General features: G+C 41.5%; 1 protein-coding gene across 2 annotated transcripts in view; it reads right to left on the bottom strand.

Annotated features, from left to right (window-relative positions):
* The window catches only part of gan (gigaxonin), a 109,649-nt gene that overhangs the window by 13,134 nt on the left and 68,568 nt on the right, over nucleotides 1-27,947 (bottom strand). The window contains exons 10-11 of one of the 2 annotated variants that reach the window (XM_041190987.1): nucleotides 3,369-3,478; nucleotides 75-1,845 (exon numbers count right to left, since the gene is read on the bottom strand). The exons of the other annotated variant lie outside the window; for it this stretch is intronic. Of the exons in view, the coding sequence (XP_041046921.1) occupies nucleotides 1,649-1,845; nucleotides 3,369-3,478 (307 nt within the window). The 3' untranslated portion in view covers nucleotides 75-1,648. Of the gene's footprint in view, nucleotides 1-74; nucleotides 1,846-3,368; nucleotides 3,479-27,947 lie in introns of those variants that run through there. 2 annotated transcript variants of the gene reach the window in all.

The raw sequence follows: 27,947 nt of genomic DNA, 5'->3' as shown, positions 1-27,947 counted from the left end.
TTTCAGGATGCCACAAATGATGAATGCAAGTGAATATCCTGAAAGCATGCTCCAAAAAAAGCCATTACCCAATGTAATTTTGTGCAAGTGAATCCAACTTGCAATCTATTTGTAACCACTCTTATGTAAAATCTGACAGATCTGAACACTGATGAAGCACCAGTAATTTGCAACTTACATAGATAAAGCTGAGGATACACAATAAGTTGAACAACACAATTTCATCACAAGTGGGGTAGCTAGATAACTAATAAGTGAGTCACTATCAGCACCATGAGAGTAATAACCTGTATTTATATAGTGCTTTTTACATTCAGAAAGATGTCTCTTCATTTGACAATAAAGAAGAAAGGGGTATGGTGGAAAGAAATGAAGGTAGGATGGGCAAATGGCAACATGGGCTAAGAGAAGAATTTCGACCAGGTTCTTGAAAGCAAAAAAGGGAGGTGACAAGACAGATGGAAATGGATGGAGGGCAGCAGTATCCTGAAGCTGATTGCCTACTTTGTTTAAACTATGCCTTAAAATAGGTAATTAAAATGGTAAAAGCTTTATGTACAAAGTACATTAATGTGCTGGCAGATAAGTCTCTGTGATAGCACTGTAGGTTTCCACCCTTTAATGCTGTCAGTTCATAACTTGTAGTTCCACATCAAATAACATTTTGTGAAAATAGCCAGCGTAATCATCTGTGGTACTAGACAGACATGTAATGTTATTTAACAGGAGGTTGAAAAGAGGAATAATCACGTTTATATAACAAATGCAAACTGCTTCAACTTCAGAATGCAGTCTGAAACTTTACAGCAGAGATGTAACTTTCTCCAACAGATCTATTAATTACTTTAAGTTTGCCACCTACTGAACTTGAATATTGTTTTGAAACTTAGGTGTATGTCATTAACTTGATAATCGATACAATTCTAACAGTAACAACCTTATCCCACTCTGTGACGCAGCTACTCTAAGACACTTTAATATTACAGCTATCCTCTTTGAAAGTAAAGAGTTGTCAAATCTAGGTTTTCTGTGGCCATTTCTATTTCCTATCGGTTCAGTCACGTGGACGTCGTGCCCTATGATCCATGTAAGGTATAGCCATTTTTCGCTGCTGGTTTTTGAAGTTAACAAGCCTGAGCTTTAAAAGATAATTTAATAATTAATGCAACATTTTGTATTAGAACTATTGTTTAGCATAGTGAAAAAATAAAACTGACTTTACAGTTTACATTAGAATTTTTACATGAGAATACAATTCATTCTCACTGGAATAGGAGCTATCGCCAGAATTCCACATCAGCGTTGCATTTTTCCAACAGCCAGCTCCTTTTCAGATTTGTCCCCATTAAATATCAGTTTCAGGTTACTTTATATTAGAAAGCTGAAGATTTGGCTTTACCATCCATTAATGTCCCGCAATTTCAATTCTACAATTAGAAATATCATAACTGAGCCTTCAGAAAATAAGGAAAAAAGTATAACTTCCCTGCTTCATATTAAAATGTGTGCGACAATGCATTGCCCCTGCAGGATACATTTTTAACCATTACTAATTGGTAACGAAGATATCAGGCTTTGCAAGATTATCCCCCATTATGTGATATATGTTTTGTTCCTAAATGGAATCACCAGTGACCATTTATTTGCATTATGGTCCATTTGGCCCTACAGAGGGAATGCGTATGCGAAAGAGACCTTGTTGTAACTGTAGCCTGAAAAGCTTGCAATTTGCAATACGCAGAGCTGCGCAGCCTGTTCGCCGGAGGTCTGAAGGCAGTAATTGTTTGGTGTGATGCCAGGTTCCTGTACTTCTGCGAAATTCTCTGACAAAGTCATACTGTGTGCCTAGAAGTAATGAAGGAAAGATGTTAAATACTGCTCGTTCAGGCATCATTGGAAAGTATTCATTGACTTCATGGCAAAGCAAAGGTTCTCCAAAAATAACTATAGTTAACATCCATTAAAATAAATACAGAAATGATTGCCACTTAAAATATCAGAACATTTATGACTGAAGCTGTTTTGTGGTAATAATGCAACAGGTGATCAGGCTTTATCAACTATACTACTGTACAACTCCAGGGGCTGGATTTTACCGTCGGCAAGCGGGGGCGGGGCCCGCTCGCTGACGCATAAAATGACGCGCAGTGATGTCAGGCGGAACTCCCGACGTCACCGTGCCACATTTAAATTTTCAGGAAAGCGGGGGCTCATCAAAATCAGCTGCGCATCCGCCGACCTGTCAATGGCCAATTGAGGCCATTGACAGATCAGTTAAAGTACCTTAAATTCGTTGGTCTAGAGGTATGATTCTCGCTTCGGGGTTTTCGTAAAAATGATCGTGCGAGAGGTCCCGGGTTCAAATCCCGGACGAGCTCTCGTGTGTTATCACTTGTGATGCATATTTTGGGGCTTGGCCTAAATAGCCAAGTGGTTATGGTACTGGGTTTGTAACCCCAAGATCAAGAGTTCAAATCTCACAATGGCAAACTATGAAACAATGTAACTTCATCTGAAACAGATGGAAATGGGTTTGTACTCGAAAGAGTTATCTTAAATTTGGCGGGAAGGCCAGGCGAGAAGTAGAAAAAACATGAAACCTCATCCACAGGCAAGATGAGGTTTCATGTAGGGTTTTAAAAATTTCAATAAAGTTTTTTTTGGAAATTATGAATATGTCCCAACTCATGTGACATTGTCACATGAGGGGACATGTAAGGGAAATTTTTTTAATTTTTAATATTTTTGAAAGTCAAGGTGATCTCCCTGAGGCTGCACTTAGCCTCAGGGAGATGACTGCGCTCTTTTGTGCGCATGCGCGAAAGAGCGCACTCTCGATTTTAGGCATTCCACCCCCCCACCCCGCCCGCACAGGGACGCACAGCGCTTCCCTGAGGACGTCATGCTGGGTGAGCCTTAATTGGCCTGCCTGCGTAACATGGCACTGCGCCTCCGATTGGAGGCACCGATTGGAAGCGTGCCTGCACATGCCCGCCCATCAACGTCCCCCCCCCCGGATGGGGGAAAATTCAGCCCCAGGTTTTCCTAATTATTTGAAAACAGCCTTTATTTACAGCCAATGTAACCCTAAAATTTAATTTCTAGATTAATTAAATAAGCAATGCTACTTCAAGTTTGCAAATGGTTTGCAACCGTTACCTTGGTTGCTAGGAGATGGACAAAAGTGACATATTTTAATTCATTTATCCAGAAGCACTTAACCTCTGTCCAGCAGTTCTCCGGCAGCTTGGTCAAGATTTAGAAGCAATGACTCACTGCTTTGTAATATAGGATGTTGCTATACTGACATACTATTCTGCCTTTTGGAAAATAGGTCAAATCCAAACTTTTAACTACCAGACACTCACCTGTGTCCAAATCTCCAATAACATAAATGCTAGCACCAATAGGCACAGCGCCATATACAAAAGAAGAGCTTGTTGGGATGCACAGCGACTGATCGTTCAAATATATCCATCTGCAAAACAATATTATGCATTAATGACATCAAAAAGTGTGATTAAGTCTGGAAGATATGTTTTGGCCAATACTGAATTCTAGGTATTATGAAACGGGATCATTGCAATGTCTCTAAAATTTTATTTGATTATAGTGAAGCGTCAATAGCATTTTTAGTGCAGAAATGCAATTAAATTCAACAGGTTGAATAATTCTGTATGTTCTTTTTCTACAGGTTATGCAATGATTTCAATGCACAGCAACTAATGAACATCAATCATAAGAAAGAGAAGTAAACCATTCGGCCCTTCAAGTCTGCTCCACCATTCAATACTACCATGGCTCATTGTTTATCTGAATTCCACCATCCTGCACTATCCCCATATCCATTAATTCACGTAGTGTCTATGAATCTTATCTTGAATATATTCAATGACTGAGCATTTACATCCACATTATTTATTATATTTTTACAGCACACAAGAAGAATTAGTTGTTAGCTATTTCTGTAAACTGCAGAGAATATACATCTGGAATACCAAAATGTACAGGTCTGAGTGAATAGTTTGCTATCATTGTCCTTGGATGGGAACCAATCACACAGAAATAAGCATTTGGAATGGGCCAATGAGTCAAACCATTCTATTCAGTTACAAACACCAGGTGAGGTTGTTTACGGTAGAGTTCTTAAAGTGTTAAAAACTTTAGTCATTAAAGTGGCATATCTATGGCAGACACATTATCATTGGACAGAAATTGCAGAAAATTATGGAGGTGATCTGTTCCATTACGTATGCTACCCATACTTTCTCGCTTCTCCAGATATCCCCATTAAAAAACAAAATCAATGATGAGGGCACTTCTGGACCTGACTTGCATCACATTGCAATACGTTTTTATTTTAGCCATTGACTTTTTTTCATATTCGTTCATGGGATGTGGGCATCGCTGGCTAGGCCAGCATTTATTGCCCATCCCTAAATGCCCTTGAGAAGCTGGTGGTGTGCTGCATTCTTGAGCTGCTGCAGTCATTGGGCAGAATCTTGCCCTTGGTTTGTGGGTGGGCCCCACCGGCTCGGCGGCGGGAGGGCAGCCGACTCCCGCCACAGAAACGGGGCCCGCTGCCATTTTAAGTGGGCGGGCCAATTAAGGCCCACCCAGCGGCATCCCTGACAGGAAGTGCTATGCGCTTCCTGTGTGGGGGGGTGTTGAGGGATTCCCTATCTGTCAAAGTGCGCTCTTTTGCGCATGCGCGTGAAAGAGCGCACTGCTCCAAGGCAAAGCGTTGTCTCAGGGAGATGAGTGACAGTCCGAATAACTTTAAAAATACAAAAATTAAAAAATTATTAACGTCCCCCTCGTGTAACATTATGATGGAGGGAAGGTCATTGACGAAATAGCTGAAGATGGTTGGGCCTGGGATACTACCCTGAGGAACTACTGGCGCAATGTCCTGGGACTGAGATGATTGACTTCCATTGTCACACGAGATGGGACATGTTAATAAAGACCACATAAACTTTGTTAATTTTTAAAAAAACAGACATGAAACTTCATCCCACCAGTGGATGAAGTTTCATCAATAATCTGGAGCCCGCTGGGGCTCCTGGCTTGCCCGCCAGCCTTAAGGCTGGATGGGCAGGTCTTTAATTACTTTAACTAGCGTCTCAATGGCCTCAATTGGCCATTGACAGGTCAGTGGGCGGACAGCTGATTTCGCTGTCCGCCCGCCTTCCTAAAAATTTAAAGGGACCGGGATGACGTCGAGGATTCCTCCCGACGTCATCCCGTGTCATTTTCCCCTCGGCAAGCGGGCCCCGCCCCCAAATCACCAAGGGGAAAATCCCGGCCATTGTGTTTAGGAACACCCATGGTGTTCTTAGGGAGGGTGTTCCAGATTTTTGACCCAGCAACAGTGAAGGAATGGTGATCTTGTTCCAAGTCACTATGGTGAGTGACTTTGAGGGAAACATCCAGATGGAGGTGTTCCCATGGATTTGCTGCCCTTGCCCTTCTAGGTAGTAGAGGTCACAAGTTTGGAAGGTGCTGACGCAGGAACCTTAGTGAATTTCAACAATGCATCTTGCAAATGGCACACGCTGCCTCTGACCTGCTCTTGTAGACACAGTATTTATATCGCTGGTCCAGTTCAGTTTCTGGACAATGGCAATCCCCAGGATGATGATAGTGGTGGGGGTGCAACAATGGTAATGCCATTGAATGTCAAAGGGAGATGGTTAGGTTCTCTCTTGCTGGAGATGGTCATTGCCTGGCACTTGTGTGGTGTGAATGTTACTTGTCACTTATCAGCCCAAGCCTGAATGTCATCCAGGTGGTGCTGCATTTGGACACAGACTGCTTCAGTATGTTGAAGAGTTGTGAATGGTGTTGAATATTGTTTAATCATCCATGATCATCTCCATTTCTGACCTTATGATGGAGGGAAGGTCATTGATGAAATAGCTGAAGATGGTTGGGCCTGGGATACTACCCTGAAGAACTACTGCAGTAATGTCCTGGGACTGAGATGATTGACTTCCAACCACCACAACCATCTTCCTTTGCACAATATATAACTTCAGCCAGTGGAGAATTTTCCCCCTGATTCCCATTGATTCCAGTTTTGCTACAGCTCCTTGACACTTGGTCAAATGATACCTTGATGACAAGGGCAGTCACCTTACCTCACCTCTGGAGTTCAATTCTTTTGTCCATGTTTCAACTAAGTCTTTAATGAGGTCAGGAGCTAAGTGACCCCTGGCAGACCTAAGCTGTGCATAAACGAAAAGGTTATTGATGAGTAAGTGCTGCTTGATAGTGCTTCGACGACACTTTCCATCGCTTGCCGATGATTGAAAGCAGTCATTGGTCTGGTTGGATTTGTCCTGCTTTGTGTACAGGACATAATTGGGTAATTTTCCCCATTACTAGGTAGATGCCAGTGTTGTAGCTATACTGGGCAGCTTGGCTAGGGGTGCAGCTAATTCTGGGGCACAAGTCTTCCCAGTGTCCTAGGCCCAACCATCTTCAGCTGCTTCACCAATGATCTTCCTTCCATCATAAGCTCAGTAGTGTTGTAGTTAGTTGATGATTGCACAGGTGTTCAGCACCATTCGTGACTCCTCAGATACTGAAGCAGTTCATGTCCAAATATGCCAACATCCAGGCTTAGGCTGACAAGTGGCAAGTAACATTCTCGCCATACAAGTGTCAGGCAATGACTATCTCCAACAAGAGAGAATCTAACCATTGCCCCTTGAAATTCAGTGGCATTACCATCATTGAATTCCCCCACTATCAATATCCTGGGGGTTACTACTGACCAGAATCTGAACTGGGCTAGCCATATAAATACTGTGTGTGACTATGAGAGCAGATCAGAGGCTGGGAATCCTGTGGTGAATAACTCATCTCCTGACTCCCCAAAGCTTGACAAACATCTACAAGGCACAAGTCAGGAGTGTGATGGAATACTCTCCACTTGCCTGGATCAGTGCAGCTGCAACAATACTCAAGAAGCTTGACACCAGGACAAAGCAGCCCACTTGATTGGCAACCTATCCACTAACATTCACTCCAACCACCACCGACGCACAGTGGCAGCCATGTGTACCATCTACAAGATGTACTGCAAGGACTCACCAAGGCTCCTTAGATTGCACCTTCCAAACCCACGACCACTACCATCTAGAACACAAGGGCAGCAGATACATGGGGACACCACCACCTGGAAGTTCCCCTCCAAGCCACTCACCATCCTGACGTGGGAAATATATCACCATTACTCCTTCAATGTCACTGGGTCAAAATCCTGGAACTCCCTTACTAAAAGCACTGTGGTTGTACCTACACCATAAGGTCTGCAGCGGTTCAAGAAGGCAGCTCACCACCATCTTCTCAAGGGCAATTAGGGATGGGCAACAAATGTTGGCCTAGCCAGCAATGCACAGATTCCATGAACGAATAAAAAATATTGCCGGAATTTTATCAGGGCCCGTAGCCTTTGCAGTATCCAGTGTCTTCAGCTGTTTCTTGATATCACATGGAGTGAATCGAATTGGCTGAAGACTGACATCGGTGTTGATGGGGACCTCAGGTGGGGACCGAGATGGATCATCCATTCAGCACTTCTGGCTGAAGATGGCTGCAAATGCTTCAGTCTTTTCATTTGCACTGATGGTTTGGGCTCTTTTCATTGAGGATGGGGATAATTGTGGAGCTTTCTCCTCTAGTTAGTTGTTTAATTGTCCATCACCTTTCATGATTGAACGTGGCTGGACTGCAGAGCTTAGGTCTGATCTGATGATTGTGGGATTGCTTAGCTCTCTCTATTGCATGCTGCTTCTGCTGTTTGGTATGCAAGTAGCCCTGTGCTGTAGCTTCACCAGGTTATCTCAGTTTTTTGGTATGCCTGATGCTGTTCCTGGCATGCCTTCCGGCACTCTTCACTGAACTAGGGTTGACCGCTGGCTTGATGATGATAGTAATGGCAGTAGGGGGGATATGCCAGGTCATGAGGTTACTGATTGTGGATGTATACAATACTGCTGTTGCTGAAAGCCCACAGTATTTCATGGATGCCAAGTTTTGAGTTGCTAGATCTGATCAAAATCTCTCATTTAGCATGGTGGTAGTGCCACACAACACAATGGTGGGTATCCTCATTGTTAAGTTGGGACTTCATCTTCACAAGGCCTGTGAGGTGGTTACTCCTACCAATACCGTCATGGGCAGCTGCATCTGTGATAGGTAGAACAATGAGGCCGAGGTCAAGTATGTTCTTCCCTCTCGTTGGTTTCCTCACCATCTGCCACAGACCCTGTCTAGCAGCTATGTCCTTTAGGACTCAGCCAGCTCAGTCAATGGTGGTGCTACTGTGCCACTCTTGGTGATGGACATTGAAGTCCCCATGCCTAGAGTACATTCTCTGCCCTTGCCATCCTCAGTGCTTCCTCCAAGTGGTGTTCAACAACTGTTCCCTGAGCTGCGACAAATGTGAAAAGTTTGACCAAACCACCAGATTCCCCAATTCGACCTAACTGTACTGATTCAATTGACTCAGTGGGTGGTACCCAGCAGATTTCCTTGCCCAGGTCTGACCTGATGCTATGGGACTTCATGGTGTCCAGAGTCGAAGCTGATTCCCAGTGGAACACCCTCCTCATTGTATACCATTGTGCTGCCACCTCTGGTGGGTCTGCCTTGTCGGTGGGGCCTCTGGAGAATTAGAGTAGTGACATTACCACTATGCCACCACCTCTCCCCAGTGGCTGTGCCACTCCCTATCCACTACTGCATTGACAGTAGCATATGCTAACTACTTCCCCACCAAATAGAGACATTAATTTAGCATTGGAGGATCACACAGCACAACAGTCCAACTTATGCCATGTCACCAGTGTCATCACTGGTGGTGGCATAGTGGTATCATCCACTTGACTAGTAGGCCAGAGACCCTGGGTAATGCTCCGGGTACTTGGGTTCGAATCCCACCACAGCATTAAATTTGATAAAAATCTGGAATGTAAGGAACATATCCTTTCATTTTGAGTTGGACTGGGGATTAAAATTACAACGGCTGCAGGTTGAAAGACAGGTCCACTGAACAGGATGGGAGTTATATAAGGAGTCCTGGACCAAGGGAGCTGCCTGGCAACAGTGTTTTAATTGGCTCATGACCAGGTTGTGTGTGAGAAGCAGTGCAGCAGAATAGCTCCTAGCCTGAAAGGAACAAGACCTAAAACCTCTTTCTCTTGTGTGGAAGATTCCAGTAATTCCACAGTAATAGCTGTCTGGCTTTTGCTCTTCATACCTTTATGACCTGCTTTCTCTCTGAAAACGAAACCTGGTGCTTGTATTCTGTTTACCTAAATTAAACAGGTCGAACTGGGGAATCTGGTGGTTTGGTCAAACTTTTCACATTTGTCGCAACTCAGGGAACAGTAGGGCTTGATATTACAATACACTATCCCCAGCGAGTCGTGACAGGAATTAAAGGTCTAATGATGACCCCAAAACCATTGCTGATTGTTGTAAAAACCCATCTGGTTCACTAATGTCCTTTAAGGAAGGAAATCTGCTGTCGTTACCTGGTCTGGCCTACATGTGACTCCAGACCCATAGCAATACGGTTGACTCTTAACTACGGAGTCAACTGCCCTCCCTGAACAAGGGCAATTAGGGATGGGCAATAAATGCTGGAGGCCCACATCCATAGAACCATAGAACATTACAACACAGAAAACAGGCCATTCGGCCCTTCTAGTCTGTGCCGAAATATTATTCCACTAGACTCATTGACCTGCACCTAGTCCATAACCCTCCAGACCTCTCCCATCCATGTATCTATCTAATTTATTCTTAAAACTTAAGAGTGAGCCCGCATTTACCACGTCAGATGGTAGCTCGTTCCACACTCTGAGTGAAGAAGTTCCCCCTAATGTTCCCCTAAACCTTTCCCCTTTTACCTTAAAGCCATGTCCTCTTGTGTTTATTTCTCCTAATCTAAGTGGAAAGAGCCTACTCGCATTTACTCTGTCTATAACCCTCATAATTTTGTAAACATGAATGAATTTTTAAAAATCCATTGTGGCGAATCCCATCTCTGCATGGTGCAGGGAACGTGACTTTGAATCCTGTCTGTCTGATGATGAATAAAATGTTAATTTCCTTTGTTTTGGGATAACTCAAAGAAAATTTGGAGCTAGGTACTGCATTACCAAAGACAGTTAGAGACAAGGCCGAGGTCAGTGACTTTACTGCAGTACAAATGCATGTATGAAGTAAGTGATACCATTTCAAGGATTGGTTTAATGCTAAAGGTTAGTGCAGGAAAAGATTATTTGTTCCCTATGGCATTTCAAAGAGATCAGTAAAGTTTGTAAATACAGTAAATGGGTTGTTAGTTCATTTACCTGTTTAATGTTTATTAAATTTGTCCAGTAGTTTATAACCTGATTTGTCATCGATTGTGGGTGTAAATCCTTCATTCAAACAAACTGGAGTAAAGGGACAGGGTTTCTCTGTTCAGCTCCAGGGCTTTACTACACTTACCTCAATATTTGGCAGACAAATGCAGACTCCGAGGTCCGCTCACAAAACATATTGAACCAAGGAAATTTCTAGTGTAAAAGCCTATAAATTAAATATATTCCTTCTGTTCTGGATACCATTAGAACATACCTGTTACACTTGAAAGCTCTCGTGTGCTATTTTGATAAGCTCTCTGCATTTGGCAATTACCTATTCAACTCTTCCAGATAAAAAATTAAAATTAAGGAAAAGTTATGAAAATAGAAGAAAGATTTGCACCAGAGGACGGCATTTGTCTCATTATGTCATGCCAGCTGAAAAGAGCTATCCAGTCTAATCCCACTTTCTTGGTCTTGGTCCATGTCCAGGTTACGGCACCTCAAGTGCATGTCTAAGTGTATTTTTTTTGGTGCCTTGAGGGTTTCTGCCTTCACCACCCCTTCAGGCAATGAGTTCCAGGGTCTACCACACCCTGGGTGAAAAGATTTCTCTTCAACTCCCTTCTAATCCTTCTACCAACTTCTTTTAATCAATGCCCCCTGGTTATTGACCTCTTTGCTAACAGAAATAATTCCTTCCTAACCACTCTAGGCCACTCATCATTTTATCCACCTCAATTAAATCACTCCTCTTCCTCCTTGGTTCCAAAGGAAGCAACCTCAGCCTAAGCAAATCTTTCTTCATAGCTAAAATTGTTGCAATGATCTTCTTTACCCTTTCTAGTGCAATCACATCCTCGTGTAATGCGATGACCAGGCTGTATGCAGTACTCCAGCTATGGTTTAACTAGTGTTCTAGCATAACCTCTTGAACTCTGGGCCTAGGCCAATAAAGGAGAGCATCCCGCTTGCCTTTTTGATCATCTTATCTACCTGTCCTGCCATCTTAGGGATCTGAAACATACGCTCCAAGGTCCCTCTGTTCTACACTTGCCAGAATCCTGCAATTTATTGTATATTTACTTGCCATATCTATGCTTCCAAATGCATTACCTCACACTTCTCCAGGTAGAATTCCCTTTGCCACTTTTCTACCCATCTGACCAGTTTGTTGATATCTTCCTACAGTCTACATCGCTCTTCCTCACTATCAACCACACTGCTAATTTCCATGCAAATCATGCCCTCTATATGCAAGTCTAAACCATTGACATATACCATGAACAACAAGGGATCCAGTACTAAACCCTACGAAATCCCTCTGAAAACAGCCTTCCAGTCACAAAAACACCCATCAACCATGACCTTTTGTTTCCTGACACTGAACTAATTTTGGATCCAACTTGCCACTTTCCCTTAGAGCTTTTAATTTTCTGACCAGTCTGCCATCTAGGACCTTGTTAAAATCCATGTAGACTAAATCAATTGTGTTACCCTCTTTGTTACATCCTCAAAAAATTCAATCAAGTTAGTCAGACATGATCATCCCTTAACAAATCCATGATGACTGTCCTTGATTAATCAGTGCCTCCCTAAATATCTAATCATATGGTCTCAATTTTTTTCCAATAATTTGCTCAGAACCAATATTAGGCAAACTGACCTGTAATTACTCAGCTGGTTCGTTCCTACCTTTCTAAATAACAGTACAACATTAGCAGTCCTCCAGCACCATGCTTTTAGTAAGAGAAGATTGGATTCTGAGAATTTTTCACAAAAAGCAAAGGCTTTTTGGATATTAAATGAGAATTGTTACAAGTGAAATTAAACTGCAAAATATCCTATTCAATCCACACTGTATTCAGTGTCATTTTTTAAGTAAGTAAATACATTGAAGTAATTATCATGGTTCATTATCTATTGGAATCAATTCTGAGGGACAGGATAAACCGTCACTTAGAAAGGTGCTGGTTAATCAAGGACAGTCTGCATGAATTTAAGGGAAGATTGTGTCTAATGAATTTGATTGAATTTTTTGAGGAAGTAACGGAGGACTGTGCAGTTGGTGTGGTCCACATGGATTTTAGCAAGGTTTTTGACAATGTCCCATATTGCAGACTGGTTAAAAAAAAATAAAAGCCCAGAGGATCCAAGAGAATTTAGCAAGCTGGATACAAATTTGGTTCAGTGGCAGGAAACAAAGGGTAATTGTTGATGGGTGTTTTTGTGACTGGATGGCTGTTCCCAGCAGGGACTTGCAGGGCTCAGTACTAGGCCTCCTGTTTTTTGTGGTATGTATATAGGATTTGGACATAAATGTAGGGGGAAACGATCAAGAGGCCTGCAGACACAAAAATTGGCTGCGTGACTGGTAGCGAGAAGGATTGCTGTAGAGTGCAGGAAGATATCAATGGACTGGTCAGGTGGGTAGAAAAGTGGCAACTGGAATTCAACCCAGAGAAGTGTGAGGAAGTACATTTGGGAAGGTCAAACAAGGAAAGGGAATTCACAATAAATTGAAAGACTTTGAGCAGTGTGGAGGATGTATGGGAGCTTGGAGTGATTGTCCACAGAACCCGAAAGCAGCAGGACAGGTCAATAAAGGTGGTTAACAAGGCATATGGAATCCTTTCCTTTAGTAACCAAGGTATAGAATAAAAGAGCAGGGAGGTTATGCTGGAACTATATAAAACATTAGTTAGGCCACAACCTGAGTATTGAATGAACACATGAATTAGGAGCACAAGTAGGCCACTCGGCTCCTCAAGCCTGCTCTGCAATTCAATAACAGCATGGCTCATCTGAATGTAATCTTAACCCCACATTCCTGCCTACCCCCGATAACCTTTTACTCCCTTGTTAACATAGAATCTACCTAGCACTGTCTTAAGAATATTCAAAGACTCTTCTTCCATCACCTTTTGAGGAAGAGTGTTCCAAAGACTTACAACACTCAGAAAAAAATTCTCCCCATCTCGGTCTTAAATGAGCGACCCCTTATTTTTAAACAGTGACTCTTAGTTCTAGATTCTCCTACGAGAGGAATCATCTTCTCCACATTCAACCTGGCAAGACTCCTCAAGATCCTAAAGGTTTCAATTAAGTCACCTTAGGTTCCAGGGATGAGAAATTTTAGCTGAGGATAGAATGGAGAAGTTGGAACTGTTTTCTTGGAGAGGAGAAGGCTGAGGGGAGACATGACAGAAGTTTTCAAAATCATGAGGGGCCTGGACAGAGCAGATAGGGAGAAGCTGTTCCCACTTGTAAAATGATCAAGAACGAGAGGGCACAGATTTAAAGTGATTTGCAAAAGAAGCAAATGTGACGTGAGGAAAAACTTTTTCACACGAATGGTTTGGGTCTGGAATGTACTGCTTGGAAGTGTGGTGGAAGCAGGTTCAATCGAGTCATTCAAGAGGGCATTAGATGATTATTTGAATAAAAACAAGGTGTGGGGGTTTGGGGAAAAGGCAGGGCAATGGCACGAGGTCATAATACTCATTTGGAGAGCCGTGCAGACACGATGGTCCGAATGGCCTTCTTCTGTGCTGTTAAGGTTCTGTGATTCTTACTCTTCTAAATTCCAGTGGATACAAGCCTAACCTGTCCAGTCTTTCCTCATAAGACAACCCGTCTATTGCTGATATTAAACTTTTTCTGAACTGCTTCTAACGCATTTACATATTTCTTTAAAGGAGACCAGTACTGTACATAATACTCCAGATGTGGGCTCACCAATGCCCTGTGCAACTGGACCTTTTGTAATCAATTCCCCTCACAATAAACAATAACATTCTATTAGTTTTCCTAATTACCTGCTGTACCTGCATACTAACCTCTTGTGATTCATGCGCTAGGACACCCAGATGCCCCTCAATCTCAGAGTTTTGCAAACTCTCACCATTTAGAGATTAAGCTTCCTTTTGATTCTTCTTGCCAAAATGAATGATTTCACATTTGACCACATTATACTCCATTTACCAGAACTTTGTCCACTTGCTTAACCTATGTCACTTTGTAGCTTCCTTACATCCTCTTCACAATTTACTTTCCTACCTATCTGTGGCATCAGTAAATTTAGCCACCATTCCTTCGGTCCCTTCATCCAAGTAATTTATATGTAAAAAGTTGAGGCCCCAGCACTGATACCTGTGGCACACCACTCATCACATCCTGCCAACCAAAAAAAGACCCATTTATGCCAACTCTCTGCTTCCTATTAGCAAGCCAATCTTCTATCCATGCCAATATGTTACCCAATACACCATGAGCTCTTATTTTCTGCAATAACCTTTGCGTGGCACTTTATCAAATGCCTTCTGGAAATCTAAGTATAGTACATCCACTGGTTCTCCTTTATCCACAGCACATGTGACTCCTTCAAGGAACTCCCAAAAAATTGGTTAAACATGATACCCTTTTTACAAAACCATGTTGACTCAACTTGAATTTTTCTAAATGCCCTGCTATAACATCTTTAATAATAGCTTCTAACATTTTCCCTACGACAGATGTTAGGATAACTGGCCTATAGTTTCCTAGGCACCTTGTTACAGAAAGGATGCAATTGCATTAGAGAAGGTAAGAGGAGATTTACAAGAATGTTGCCAGGACTGGAAAATTGCAGCTTTGAGGAAAGATTGAATAGGCTGGGGTTGTTCTCCTTGGAGCAAAGGAGGCTGAGGGGAGATTTGATTGAGATGTACAAAATTGTGATGGGCCTGGATACAGTGAATGGCAAGGGCCTACTTACTTTAGCAAAGTGATCAGTGATAGAGGGCATTGATTTAAAGTAATTGATAAAAGGATTGGGGGGGGGGGGGGGGTGGGGGGGGAGGAGAAAACTTTTTTCTTTTACCCAGAGGATTGTAGGGGTCTGGAACTCACGCCAGAAAGGGTAGTAGAAGCAGAAGCCTCAGCTCATTTAAAGAGGTGGCTGAATATGCACCTGATGTGCCGTAACCTGCAGGGTTACAGACCAAATGCTGGAAAGTGGGATTCAGCAAGTTTTCCGGCTGGCGCAAACATGATGGGCCAAGTGGCCTGTTCTGTGCCGTAAACTTTCTATGATTCTATCTAATGATATGCTAATCTAAAACTCAAGTGCATATTTTCATTGTACTTGCTAATTAACTGTCACTTCATTTAGCTACAAAAGTTACAATAAATCAGTGCATAAAATTTACATAAATTTATAATATGTCGGACTTACCATTTTCTTACTTGTGTCTGTTGTGTGCCTTGTCAAGGAAAACTTTTGACTGGCTACCTTTGCATAACCCCAAAACTTAAGGAAAACTTTGGGATAAGAAATTCTCATTGAATCCATTGTCATTTATGAATGGAGGCAGTGAAATGTCATTTACACAAATTAGGAGGGAAACTAGAGAGGTAGCCAGTATAGATAGACAGAAATCCAAATCACCCCGTCAAAAATGTTCCTTGACAAGGCACACAACAGTAGGACAATTCATAGGAGGTTATTCAAGGCAAATCTGATACTGGATTTATTGAATCTGGCAATAACCTTTTCACATGGGTCAACAATTCCACTAAGAATTTGCCAACTATTAAGGCAAAAGTGTACTGACATTTTTATTACGTAAACCATTAAACTGAATCATTCCTAATGTATCAGACAAAATTATCTCCACCCCAAGCCTCCTGAAATATATAAAGAAAAAAGGAGGGAAAACTCAAGCGATTTATATTTTAATTTATTTTGTCAGAATTTATGCCATATAATGTTATTTTTTTTTTCTGGTAATAACCTCTGAGTCATTCAGACATGCATTGATTATATCATAATCCAACAATGAGGACATCATAATGTACCAACTGCATGGAGTGTCCTGACTAGACAAACAATTATCCTCATCTCATTATCGTAACCTTTAACAGCAAGTCACAATAGAAAGCAATAACAGCATTCATGGAAATAAGAATATTAGCTCTGTTCAGTTGGGTAAGGACACTGGATGTCACTTCAATACTTAACAAAGCCATAAATTGTCCCTTACTGTCTGAATTTTGAATTGTGTCCCCTACACAAGTATTTTGTGGAAAACTAACACATTTAATCTCAAGTTAGTTAGCATTTAAAGAAATCCTATGTAGCTTTGGTAATCTGCTGAGCTTTTAATTGAACATTAAATTGCTTTGCATTTATAAATCTCATGTGGTCAAGTTCCTGTAACAATACAATTTTATTACTTTGCTTGCAAGGTCATGGCAAAGAACTTAAGAGTCCTTCAGAAATGAACTGAATATCTTCCCCACCACCCATCATTCTCAAAAAGACCACAAATCCCTATAAAACATGGAACCAACAGAAATTACCTGTTCTGATCTAATTCAACAGGAGGTCATGTCTGAACAATTTGATTGAAATTTTTCGTAGAGGTGATCAGGTGTGTTGATGAGGGCAATGCATTTGACGTAGTCTCCTTGGGCTTCACCAAGGCTTTTGATAAGGTCCTGCATGGGAGACTGATAATGAAGTTAAGAGCCCATGGAATCCAAGGTAATTTGGCAAATTGGGTCCAGAATTGGCTGAGTGACAGGAAGTAGAGGGGGATGGTCGAGAGGTGTTTTTGGGACTGGATGCCTGTGTCCGGTGGGGTTCCACAGGGATCGGTGTTGGGTCCCTTGTTGTTTGTCATATTTATAAACAATTTAGACTTGAATGTAGGAGGGTTGATCAGTAAGTTCGTGGATGACACGAAAATTGGTGGGGTGGTAAATAGTGAGGAGGATAGTCTTAGATTGTGGGAGGATATAGATGGGCTGGTCAGTGAATGGAATTTAATCTGAATAAGTGTGAGGTGATGCACCTAGGCAGGACAAGCAAGGTGCGAAAATACACGATGAAAGGTAGGACCCTGGGAAGTACCGAGGATCAGAGGGATGGACCTCGATGTGCATATCCACAGGTTCCTTACGGTAGAGCAAGGAGGTTATGCTGGAACTGTATAAAACGTTGGTTAGGCCACAGCTAGAGGATTGTGTGCAGTTCTGGAATCCACATTACAGGAAGGATTTGATTGTACTCGAGAGAGTGCAGAGGAGGTTTACCAGAATGTTGCCTGGACTGGAGAGTTTTAGTTATGAGGGGAGATTGGATAGACTGGGGTTATTTTCCCTGGAGCAGAGAAGATTGTGGGGGGACATGATTGAGGTGTATAAAATTATGAGGGGCATAGATAGGGTAGACAGGAAGAACTTTTCCCCTTGGTGGGAGGATAAATAAACAGGGAGGCATAGATTTAAGGTAAGGGGCAGGAGGTTTAGAGGGGATGTGAGGAAGAATTTTTTCATCCAGAGGGTGGTGGGAATCTGGAACTCACTGCCTGAAAGGGTGGTAGAGGCAGAAACACTCGTAACATTTAAGATGTATTTGGATGTGCACTTGCGATGCCATGGCATACAAGGCAATGGGCCTAGTGCTAGAAAATGGGATTAGAATAGTTAGGTACTTGTTTGACCGGCGCAGACTCGATGGGCCTTTTTCTGTGCTGTAGACCTCTATGACTCTATGACCTTCTACACTGCTGGCCCAGAGAACTATCAGCTCTGCAACCTCTGCAACATCACCAAGAGAGGTGGCCACTGCTGAGGTAGCGAGAGCTCCTGCAAACAGGCAAGTCCCGGCAAACAGAGCGGAAACCCCGTCAGCAACAGCGTTGGAGCTGCACGAACGCCTTTGCTACTGCTGGGCCATGGAGATTCCCGTTCTAATGGCTATCCCCAGGAAGTTACAGGGAAGCCAGCTCCTCACAGCTGACAGCCTCCTCACATGGTCTCCACTCATAGCAAAATGCCAACAGTCTAGGAGAATGGCCCTTAATTCTCTAAGTTGTCTGCCCAGCTACATTGGCACTCCTGCCACGTTCCCGGCAGCGGGACTGCATTGTAGGCCATGTCAATGAGGCTCCCTGGCATTTTATTGCCCACCCCAACCCCCACACTCCCCCATCCCCTAGCCTGCCTCCCAGGAGCCAGTTAAATTCTACCCAGTATTTCATTCGCTAAGCAGATTCTTCGCCCCTCCCTAATCATTGTATTATAGTGAGAAATCAGATTCTATTTGCCAAGTCTGAGAACTAAAATATAATTCTCAAAGGTTTTTGTAAACAAATAGTATTTAAATAAGAACCTAACAAACATGCTTTAAGTGGAGAAAACACTTAATTTATTAAAAGGCCATAACTAGTTCGCAATAAACGTTAGTCCTCTTTCATTAACACTTGAGAAGTTACAGAACAGGTTGAATTTTCACTTATTGCCAGACAATACTCATTTTACAGGCCACCTGATTTTTGTTTCCATTGTAGAAACACAATCAGGCAGGGTGCAAAACAGATCGCCAATCGCTACCACGTGCCAGTAAAAGGGAACATTCACTTGAAAGCATTAGTGATTGTTTTGTGAACTTTTGTAAAGCCTTAAGGTAAAATCAATGGAAAGCAAACAAGAACTTTGTGGTGGCCAAGATTCCAGTGATTAAGCAGCATTGCTGTAAAATCACCATTCTTTTGCCAGGACTGAAAATGTCATCACAGCCTCCTTTCAGTTGACTGGGCACAGCAGGTTCACACATGTCAAAATGCTTGTTACATTTAAATCATTTTTTGAAGTCTTGATTGCAATCCTTTACAAGCAGACCCACAAACTATTTGATATAGAAGCAATATGTAATGTGTTATAATAAAGTGTGAAATATTTTTGGAAATCCTATATCTTAAATTTTGAAATATAAAGGAAAAAGATCTCACAAAACATTCCTAAATTATCCAAAGGGATTAGATTTCAACAATGAAATCTGGGCGTGATCATCAGTTACAGATTAATGAATTGAAAGATATCACTAGGTTGATAAATTTATTTGAAATAAATCTATAAAAAAGTTCACAAATTTTTCTAGTATTTTCATAACTCTTTAGATGTTAACTCAAAGGCATTTTCATCTTGACAGAATGATAAAATTATGACAATTAACACCTGCATTCTTGGCAAGAAACAAAACTTATAAGGAAAATTTCAACAAGCTATATTTTTTAATTGGCTAAAGAAGCTCCACTGACAAACACTACAAGACAAGACATCTGTTCAGGTAACGCGTATTTCTTTTTTATGGCAAAGCACACGTTAAGATATACCGTGATTTTACAATGAACAGTTAGGAACATAGCTAACAACACACCTCAATGATAACGTAAACAATCCTATGGTCTCCCAACTTTTCCTAATTTACTACCAGACTTTATGTATCCTAATTGCTAACCAGTCCTATGTAATGTGAATTTTCCCCATGTCCTTTCACGTATCATGTATGCATTTTGGCTAGATTCAAGCCCATCACTTATATTTCCACTTTTTTCTTTCCATTTTTACTTCCTCTCTCTTAAGACCCCTCTTTCCTGTTGTCATGCTTCCTTTCATTCCCTTCCTCTCAGGCATTCTGCCGTCCCAAATCCGCACTCCAAGCTTTCAATACTCCTTGACCTTCCAACTCGACTGCCACCATCTCAGACTTGACCCCTCTTAGCTAAGCCTAAGCTTCCTTCTGTACCACACTTGGCATCCTCCAAAGGGCCCATCAATGCAATTGGCACTGTCTTAATAGCAGCAATCCACTGCCCACCCTGTTAAAGAAGTAAAAAAGGAGATTCCGCTGTGATGGCTTTAAAATTTGACATAGAAAATGTAAGAATGTACAAGGCTGAATTTCAATAGTGGAAATGTAATTTATAGCCATTACCTTTCCAGGATACAACTTAAAGCCTTGAAAAATAACATGTCCTAAAAATACCATTTCCTTTGTCAAAAATTGACAATTGTTTAGTTTAGCCATCAGTTCAATTTTCTGCACCTGGGAAAATACTTGATACTAGGCTATCTGAAGGAACAGCAGCATGAGTGCCGTAACAACAAATGTGCTCTACAGAACCACTGTCTGTAAGTATATTATTTAAGGCACCAGAATATAGCAAGACAACTCCTCGGTTCAAACTACAGTACCTTGAACTGGAAAATCCTGAGCTGGAGTGAATTTTTGCTATAAACCTTCGAGCAGGATGTAAACTCATGAACCAATATCAAATTTAGGTCCACTTTGATATACTTTGTCAGAAAATGGAGTAAAGGCTTCATGTAGGAATTCAAACAAATTATTTTTCTCAGACATATTTAAAAGGTATGTTTGGCATTTAATTCAAATTGTTCTTTAGCATCCGTGCTTCAAATAGTTGGCTGGTTAAGCTATTTTGCAACTCGTTTTACATTGCAGAACAAATATAGCTTTGGGGTTTTGCAGTATTTTTGTCCATGCTTCAATGAACCTATCCACTTGTTTCCATCTTATTTTTTATTCGTTCATGCGATGTGGCTATCACTGGCTAAGCCAGCATTTATTGCCCATCCCTAATTGCTCTTGTCAACCACATTGCTCTGGGTCTGGAGTCATATGTAGGCCAGACGAGGTTAAGGGCGGCAGCTTTCCTGTCTCTGAGGAGCTTTCTTTGCATTGTAGGACCCCCAGAATCTCTTAAATTGAATCCAGCTATAAAGAGGCAATTGCAACTCTATGGCCTGGATATTTTCTATGGCAGGCGGGCTAGCGTGGGCAGGTGTGGAGCCGATTGCTGCCCTCGATCGGCTGCATGCCGCCATTTTACGCAGGTGGGCCAATTAAGGCCCACCCAGTGTAATGTGCGACAAGTAGCGTTCAGTGTTACCTGTGCGGGTGGGGGGGGGGAAGGAGGGAGATTCAGGGCCAGCGCTCTTTTGCGCTGATTGAATGATTGCGAAAATTAATAAAGAATGGATTTAAAAATTTACTCAAACATGTCCCCTGATTTGACAGTGTCACATGAGTTGCGACATGTTTGTAAAGGCGCGAAAATTAATTTATTGACTTTATAAAAGCTTCAGGAAACCTCATCCCACCCATGGATGAGGTTTCCTGAAAAATGCGAAGGCCACTTGGGCTTTTCGCCTGCCCGCCAACCTTAAGGTTGGACGAGCAGTGTTCTTAATTACTTTCTTAATGGTCTTAATAGGCCATTGACATTTTGGCGGGTGCGCAGCTGACTCCTGCGCGTGCCCTGCCGAATGAAATATTGCGATGGCATTGGGACACAAGTCTGACATCATCGCATGTCATTTTATGCGTCGGCGTGTCGGGCCCACCCCCGCACACCTTCCAGAAGATTCTGCCCTATGTTATCAGATTCAATTGTAGGCTAGCAGGAAAGGCGAAAATGTTAAATTAATGGATAACCAAAAATGAATTTTTGCACTGTCTTTCAAATTTTATGTTTACAAATTCCACAGTAATGTTAATGGCCGTGGTATCAAATAGTTCACACTGATAATGAATGAACACCAAATATGGATATAGCCAAAGCTACTTATTAATTCACATTTATCAGATGCATATTGATTTATATTAAAAAATCCAGATCATTTATTTATATACAGCAATTAAATTAGGCCTAAAGGATACATAAGTTTTTAAATACTAATTTTATTTCCTTTATTTTTTCATGGGGTAGGGGTATCGCTCAACATTTGTTGCCCATCCCTAATTGCCCTTGAATTGGACAATTCAGAGGACAATTAAGAATCAACCACATTGCAATGGGTCTGGAGTCACACGTAGGCCAGACTGGATAAGGACAGCAGAAACCCTTCCCTAAAGTGAGCCAAATGGCATTTATGACAATTGATGATAGTTTCATGGTTACCATGACGGCGACTTGCTTTCAATTCCAGATTTATTCATTGAATTCAAATTCAACTGCTGCCGTGGTGAGATTTGAACTCATGTCCCCATAGTGTTAGCCTGGGCCTCTGGATTTCTAGTTCAGTGCTACCATCTCCCCGTAAATTGCAACTATCAGTATTACAGATGTCAACCCAAAATGCAATTGAATACTTTTAAAATTAAGCATTAATTAAGGACCACAGCTCTTAAAATAGAATAGTTTACAGGGATTTTTTTTGGTGTGAAGGAAAACAATGACTGACTATTTCTTTTCATTGAGAGCTATCATACTCAAAGAAAGAAACTGTCAAGAGTGGGAGAATAAAATATTTCAATCTTGTTACACAACATCATGTTCTTTCTGATCAGGTCTAGCTAGCACAACTGCAGAAAAAAAATCCATCTAATCTGTCCCAATCCTAAATTTCTATCACCTCCTTGTGAAGTTGGAGCTCAGTGCAAGTTAATGAAACAGCAGTCCTGGAAGAAATCTAAACAACCTATTAAGAAGTCTTTTCAGATCTAAAGTTTTTCTTTTGTTTCATTGCACAAACTATGATCATGAGTTAAGCTGTTACAAAACACATGATTCAGAAATAATTTTTCCTTCTATTCTTACATAGCAGTTTTGGGAAAAAGTATTGGGGAAGTTAGCTTCTTGGTATGAGCAATTCTTGACAAAACCACGCTGTCTTAGCAAACTGACTTTTCCCTGTAGGGGAATGAACTGTGTTTGGTCTGGTAATATCTACAAGGCATTACTGCTGGCAGCTGGTTTTCATCAGGCCTGTGATGTGGATATATCTTCTTGAAAATGAAGTGATTATTTTGAAGAGAAGGTCTTTTTTTTCTTTGGTGGTGGTGGTGGGGGGCGGGGCGGGGGGGTCGGTGGAAATTTGTCCTGCTGCTGATGAAGCCCAAAGGGGAGCACTCAATTTCCAGCAATTTACAGAATTTACAGTTCAGCTTTTTAAAACTGTTATGTCAGCACAAAAATTGTGTTTTGGAGTTACCATTTTGATGAAAACATTATGTTTTCCCTCTAGAACAATTTGGGAATAAAGGAGGAAATGGTTTAACTTCTTCAAAAACACTTAAGTATTCAAGGAACAATAAGGTAGAGCAGTTCTATGGCAGTGTATTGCCAAAGAAATCTTTCTGGTAAATAAATGCTGTATTTGCCACTAGTGAAAAAGTCACCATGTCACAGCTTTTACATTATGCTGATTTATTTAACAAGATGTTAATGAGAAAAATAGGTGGATTTTCCTTTAAAAAATGAATCGTTGGTATAACACTAATTGACATTGGCTAAAAAGTATTGTGTGAAAGAAGCTGCCACAGAAGTCTTCAGTCCATCGATCAAGAGGCAATAACAGAGACTAAGACCCACTGACTGTTCAGATAGTATAGTCACTGAATGACTGTTCAATATGGTCTCTCAGAAGGATACTTTGAGCACAAAGCACCCCACATTAAATTCAGCCTATATTTCTATCAAAAGCAAGGTTGTAGTCTCTCTCCAATTACACTTAAATTATATTGACTGGAAATTTAAAGCTGTAAATCAACTACTGCTCATTACATTACATTCAATGCACAATATTTTCTGTTCTCAAAAGTTATTATAGACAAGTGCGAGCCACAAGTTTAGAATACACCTAACAATCAATATTGTACAAGTGTTATTCTTGGTGGATTGATGAACATACAGGGAAAACCACGTTTATATTTTATTCCTCTTCATCTTAACGTAAAGCACAGAAAGCTAAAGATGAGACAAGGGAGTGAGTCAAAATAAGAAGTGCAAATTTCTAACTAGAAGCCTAACATACTGGACAAAAATCCAGGTTGCTGATGGACAGACAACATGGGTAGATTTTAGTGGATTTCAGGAGGAACATACAGCTGCTATTCTACACTGCACTGTGAAGTACAACACCAAAATTTGGGAAGCACTGCCTTATGTGTCTTTATCCATTCACAAAGTCTCACTCGTACTTAGTTTGTTCTTTCCGCTTCACGAAATTTTTGCATTCTATCGGACTTCGTTTAAATGTTTTCCATTGTTGTTGCACATCATTGCTTGCCTAAATTGTTGTCCATTTTATTTTTCCAAGTTCTATTCTCAACTTATTAAAATCAGCTTTTCTCTAATCTATTAACCTGGTTTTCATCATACTCATATCCTTGTCTATCATAAACTTAAAGTGTAATACAGTATGGTAACTATTGCTTAAATATTCCCTTAGTTTTTCTTCTCTTAATTGCTTTGGTTCATTCCCATGATGGGATCTTTAAGTATGCACCTTCTTTTAGCAAGCATGTACAAGTTACTGACAGCAGTAAAGGGCTGGGGCAGTAAACTAATATATGCAAATAAATTGTAGTTCAAAAGTACTGGGCAAAAGTGGCTCCATTTTTGTAATAAGAATCATCCATTTAGGAATTCTGCTAGGATTTGTGCACTGAGCAGAAAAGCTTGTGCTGAATGCAATTTTCCTACTTACATCTGAACACATTAAGTTGATGTGTATAGTTGCAGAAGTTACTGAGGGATCCTGCTGGTCCATAAACAGAAAGTGAAAAAAAAAACACTTGGGGGTTTTCATCATCTTAAGGAACATCCAACTGATTTAAGCTGCATGAGCCTCTTCCTGCAAGAGACACAACTGAGGGATAGCAAGAGAGGTACAGAACAGTGTACAGAGAAACACAATGATTTACAGGCATGTGGCTGTACTCAACATTATCACTAGCCAAATTTCCTCAAAACGTTACTTGTGCCTTACTTTGAACATGGGATAATGAAGTTTCTTAAAAACATTTGCACATTGACATTTCTTTTTGCAGCTGTACAAACAGTTATGTTTTATATTGAACAGCTGCAAAAATCACTTTTGGTACTTTCCAATGCTCCGATTTATAAATTGGCTCTAGTGCGTATACAGAACCCCAGAATTTGTCCTGCCAACATTTTTCTAACTGCAAACGTAACTTTTTATTGATACAGAATTGCTACTGTAATATGCCACAATCTCTCTTGCATTGCATTTTTTTGTATTTTGGGTAGCTTACACTTTGTTTAAAAACTGTTCCCTTTCTAACTTTTACTTCATTGATACAATCAAATGCACATGGGATACAGGATAATTTGATAAGGTGGATTCAAAATTGGCTTAGTTGTAGGAGACAGAGGGTATGACAGAAGGATGCTTTAGTGACAAACCACTAGGATCTTTGCTCGGCCCCCTATTATTTGTCATTTATATAAATGACATAGATGACTATGTGGAGGGGTAGGATTAGTAAGTTTGCGGATGACACAAAGATTGACCGGGTGGTTAACAGTGAGGTTGAGTGTCTTGGGCTACAGGAAGATAAAGACGGGATGGTCAAATTGGCAGATAAGTGGCAGATGGAATTTAACCTTGAAAAGTGTGAGGTGATACATTTTGGAAAGAGTAATTTGACAAGGAAATATTCAATGAGCGGCATGACACTAGGAAGTTATGAGGAACAAAGGGACCTTGGCGTGTGTGTCCATAGATCTCTGAAGGCGGAGGGGCATGTTAGTGAGGTGGTAAAAAAGGCATATGGGACACTTGCCTTTATCAATCGAGGCATAGATTACAAAAGTAGGCAGGTCATGTTGGAGTTGTATAGAACCTTGGTGAGGCCACAACTGGAGTTATTGTGTGCAGTTCTGGTCGCCACATTATAGGAAGGATGTGATTGCACTGGAGGGGTGCAGAGGAGATTCACCAGGATGTTGCCTGGGATGAAACATTTAAGTTATGAAGAGAGGTTGGATAGACTTGGGTTGTTTTCGCTGAAGCAGAGAAGACTGGGGGCCTGATCGAGGTGTACAAGATTATGAGGGGCATGGACAGGGTGGATAGGGAGCAGCTGTTCCCCTTAGTTGAAGGGTCAATCACAAGGGAACATAAGTTCAAGGTGAGGGGCAGGAGGTTTAGGGGGGGATGTGAGGAAAAACCTTTTTTACCCAGAGGGTGGTGACGGTCTGGAATGCACTGCCTGGGAGGGTGGTGGAGGCGGGTTGCCTCACATCCTTTAAAAAGTACCTGGATGAACACTTGGCACATCATAACATTCAGGGCTATGGGCCAAGTGCTGGTAAATGGGATTAGGTGGGTAGGTCAGGTGTTTCTCACATGTTGGTGCAGACTCAATGGGCAGAAGGGCCTCTTCTGCACTGTGAGATTCTGTGAACAGGAAACTCATTAATGACTAGGCTGCAACAGCAACAAGCAATTCCAGCTATCCTGCAACCCATTTAAAAGAAGATAAACCTCTCAATCCAATTCTTACATCTTCAGTTTCTGCTTCATCTTCTATCTATACCTCATCACTCATCCTCATTTACTTTCACCTTTGATCTCCCTTCAGAGTTTTTGTTTCTCCTCCAAATGGCACTAGCTTTGTTCACTGCGATTATTCATGGTTCCTGTGTTCTCTATTGCAGATCAACATGCTCGTCTGATGAGTTTTAACCATGGCATGTCATTCCCAGTGGCAGGACAGGAATCCGGAGCCATTTTTGCTGGCTCTGACACGATTACCATTTAAATTTTAAATGCCGGGGCGTGCACGGGATACACAGGCAATCATGTGGCAGGGCAAGCCTTTCACTGAAACCCACCAGGCCTAAATAGCCAAGTGGTTATGGTACTGGGTTTGTAACCCCAAGATCAAGAGTTCAAATCTCACAATGGCAAACTATGAAACAATGTAACTTCATCTGAAACAGATGGAAACAGGTTTACTCAAAAAGAGTATCAGCTGACAATGCAGCAGGTAAGGCGGGGTATAAAAGAGCCTCCTTGACAAACAAGGAGGCTCCGCATCACGCCACAACTTTCCTGCTAACTCCATTGTTATTAACATAAAACTTATTGAGAGCACAAAGACTCTCAAAGGATGCTTTTCAAATTTAAATTTCACTTGTAAATATTTCATATTACATTGGTTTCACTTTATTCGTTAGTGCATTATTATTCATTGAGACTACCTTAGTCAGAGAGCTAAACGTACTGGTACCACTTCATGGTTGCCATGCACTGATGGTTACAGGGAAGTTAGGGACATTCCTTCATTGTGAAAGAAATTATGCTGAGTTTTTACGTTCACGTTAGTGCCCAGTGTTATACTCACTATCTGTGGGACATGGCCGAACTTACAGGCTCAGCTGGCCCTCCTTTCTACAAATTGTAAAGGACATTGTCCGAGATCATACTCAGTGCGGATAATTTAAATATTATGGGTGAACTCAAAACCCTGTAAGGACTCTGCCAGCCAACACACTGAGATGAACTCACACGTAGACACAAATGAGACTGCCCTTTCGGCCCCTAAATTTCTTGCCCTGACTGACTGTTCTCAGAACACCAGACCCTTCCCACTTCACTCCTCCATGCCCTTGACCTCTGTCCTCCCTTGGATCGCTCTTCCACACCTCCATGCTGCCAACCCTATTCCACACCCTCCCTCCCCTCACCACTGACTAACCCTTGACAGTCCTGAGCCCCCATGCAAACTGCCATTCACCTGCTTCCCTCCCTTGTGTTGCAGGGTTCAACAAGGAAAATCGCTGACCTTGGGCACAATTGCATAAAGCTGACTGTTACATGCCACCTTTAAATGAATGTGAAACCGGGGTGTCACAAGATTCTCATGCACTGTTGACTGTAATCATGAAGGCAGGACTTAATTTTAAAAGTTGTAACAATGAGTATTCATGGTATACAAATGTATTAAGTAGGAAACCGCCACAGGATGACGAGGCCCAA

The sequence above is a fragment of the Carcharodon carcharias genome, chromosome 7 (assembly GCF_017639515.1).
Source record: "Carcharodon carcharias isolate sCarCar2 chromosome 7, sCarCar2.pri, whole genome shotgun sequence".
In the NCBI taxonomy this organism is placed as follows: Eukaryota; Metazoa; Chordata; class Chondrichthyes; order Lamniformes; family Lamnidae; genus Carcharodon; species Carcharodon carcharias.
Note: the sequence above shows the minus strand (reverse complement) of the source record. Positions and strands in the feature narration are given on the sequence as shown.